The 2,255-nt window shown below is 44.1% G+C and overlaps 1 protein-coding gene across 3 annotated transcripts in view; it reads left to right on the forward strand.

Moving 5' to 3' along the window:
- The window catches only part of fah (fumarylacetoacetate hydrolase (fumarylacetoacetase)), a 29,104-nt gene extending 27,105 nt beyond the window's left edge, over positions 1 to 1,999 (forward strand). For 2 of the 3 annotated variants that reach the window (XM_017440253.3, XM_025002537.2), the window contains exons 13-15: positions 783 to 884; positions 1,384 to 1,501; positions 1,624 to 1,999. In XM_017440253.3, coding sequence (XP_017295742.1) covers positions 783 to 884; positions 1,384 to 1,501; positions 1,624 to 1,700 — 297 coding nt within the window. In that variant the 3' untranslated portion in view covers positions 1,701 to 1,999. Of the gene's footprint in view, positions 1 to 782; positions 1,309 to 1,383; positions 1,502 to 1,623 lie in introns of those variants that run through there. The other variant, XR_005234113.1, reaches the window with a different exon arrangement.
- The last annotated feature ends 256 nt before the right edge of the window (positions 2,000 to 2,255 follow it).

Genomic DNA, 2,255 nt, shown 5'->3' on the forward strand with positions numbered 1-2,255 from the left:
GGTCGGGTCTCTGTGGGTCTGGGTCAGGTCTCTGTGAGTCTGGGTCAGGTCTTTGTGGGTCTGGGTCAGGTCTTTGTGGGTTGGGTCGGGTCTCTGTGGGTCTGGGTCGGGTCTCTGTGGGTCCAGGTCGGGTCTCTGTGGGTCTTGGTCTGGGTTGGGTTGGGTCTCTGTGGGTCCAGGTCGGGTCTCTGTGGGTCTTGGTATGGGTTGGGTCGGGTCTCTGTGGGTCCGGGTCGGATGCTAAATTTGACCGGAACATTTTATTTGTTGTTTTTTAAGATTTGATCCAATGAGTAACTAACTCACAAAGACGGTCTGTACCTCAGAGACAGAGTCTTTGTTCTGGGGACAAGCTTGTCTCAAAGACAGGGTCTGTGTCTCAGAGATGAAGACGAGCTGATGGTTTTACAGCAGTGATGATGTAAAACCATCAGCTGATGATGGAGTAAAAACAACAAAAAACATTTGTTTTAATTGGAGGTCCCAGTCTGTCTCCTAATGTGTCTCATCCTGTCTGTCTCCTAATGTGTCTCATCCTGTCTGTCTCCTAATGTGTCTCATCCTGTCTGTCTCCCTCTGTCTCATCCTGTCTGTCTCTCTCTGTCTCATCCTGTCTGTCTCCCTCTGTCTCATCCTGTCTGTCTCATCCTGTCTGTCTCATCCTGTCTGTCTCATCCTGTCTGTTTCATCCTGTCTGTCTCCCTCTCTGTCTCATCCTGTCTGTCTCCTTCTCTGTCTCATCCTGTCTGTCTCCTTCTCTGTCTCATCCTGTCTGTCTGAAGTTCATGTACTGGACCATGAAGCAGCAGCTCGCCCATCACACAGTAAATGGCTGCAACGTCAGACCAGGAGACCTCCTGGCTTCTGGGACCATCAGTGGACCTGTAAGTGTCTCCGTGCTCAGTGTTCTTCCTGGGTCTTACTTTGGGACTAAACTATGCACGGTAACGCCATCAAGATAATTTATTCATTCATTTCTCACTCAGATAAAATAAAATGTTTTAGAACCTACATTAAAGAAAGTGGGAGCTGGCAGGTTCGACTGCTTTGCTCATGTGTGTCCATGAAGGAATAAATGTTACAGCTTACAGGTTATAAAAATCAGGTGGCCTTGCTTCACTGAATCAGTGTGGAAACAAAGAAAAGATTCAGATATTTTTAGATTTCTGTTCCTCCCTGTCTGTCTGTCAGATGTCCAGGTTTTTCTAATGATTAGGGTTAGGGTTATGCTCCAAGGTTTAAGCCTGGCTGTTATCAGACCTGATCTGATGAAAAACCACCAAGCTGCTCATTCAGACACTGAAGAAAGTAAGAAATGTCTGAAAGAGGTTCTGTGCGTGTTTTTGTGAGAGAAATCTATAAATCTGTTGTTTGTTTTCACAGAACCCAGAGAGTTTTGGCTCCATGCTGGAGCTGTCCTGGAGAGGCTCTAAGAGCATCGATGTTGGAGGAGGAAAAACCCGAACCTTCCTGAACGATGGAGATGAAGTCCGAATCACAGGTGGGATTATTGATCAGGAAACGTATCAGATCTGCAGAGACACATGTTGGTTTCAGGTTGATGATAAATTTATAATCATTAAACGTAATTAAATGTTTTTCTTTGTGATGTCTTGTTCTCAGGTTACTGTGAGGGAAACGGATACAGAGTTGGATTTGGATCCTGCCGGGGAACCATCCTTCCCGCTCTACCATTCTGAAGCAAACTGTTCAGCATTGTTTTGGAACTACACACACGTGCACACACGTGCACACACCACCTGAAGCCATTCAGACCTGCTGCGGTTTCTATGTGTGTTTTACCTTTTGAAGATTAAGGTCATATTTTACAAACATAATTATTGTAAACATGAGAACAAACAGTTGTTTACAAGGACTGAAGGTTCTTTGATTTTTTTTTTTTTTTGTTCTTTAGAAGCTACAGAAGTTGTGTTAACAGCTTGTATCTGAAAAAAATCATCTTTTAGGCTTTTATTTTTAATAAAGTCTTGTGTTTTAATTATGTGTGTCAAGGTTTCTTAATAACTGATCATATTCAGATGAAGGGGTGTCACTGATCTGCTGACCTTTTTATTGAAAACCTTTAAATTTTCACTCAGCGAAATACTTTCATTCTTTTTCAATTAAACAAAGTACTTCTGTGGCTCTCTCTCAGCTCCTCTGGACCCTCAGCTCCTCTGATCTCTCAGCTCCTCTGATCTCTCAGCTCCTCTGGTCTCTCAGCTCCTCTGGTCTCTCACCTCCACTGGACCCTC

This window comes from Kryptolebias marmoratus, linkage group LG15 (genome assembly GCF_001649575.2).
Source record: "Kryptolebias marmoratus isolate JLee-2015 linkage group LG15, ASM164957v2, whole genome shotgun sequence".
NCBI classification, from domain to species: domain Eukaryota; kingdom Metazoa; phylum Chordata; class Actinopteri; order Cyprinodontiformes; family Rivulidae; genus Kryptolebias; species Kryptolebias marmoratus.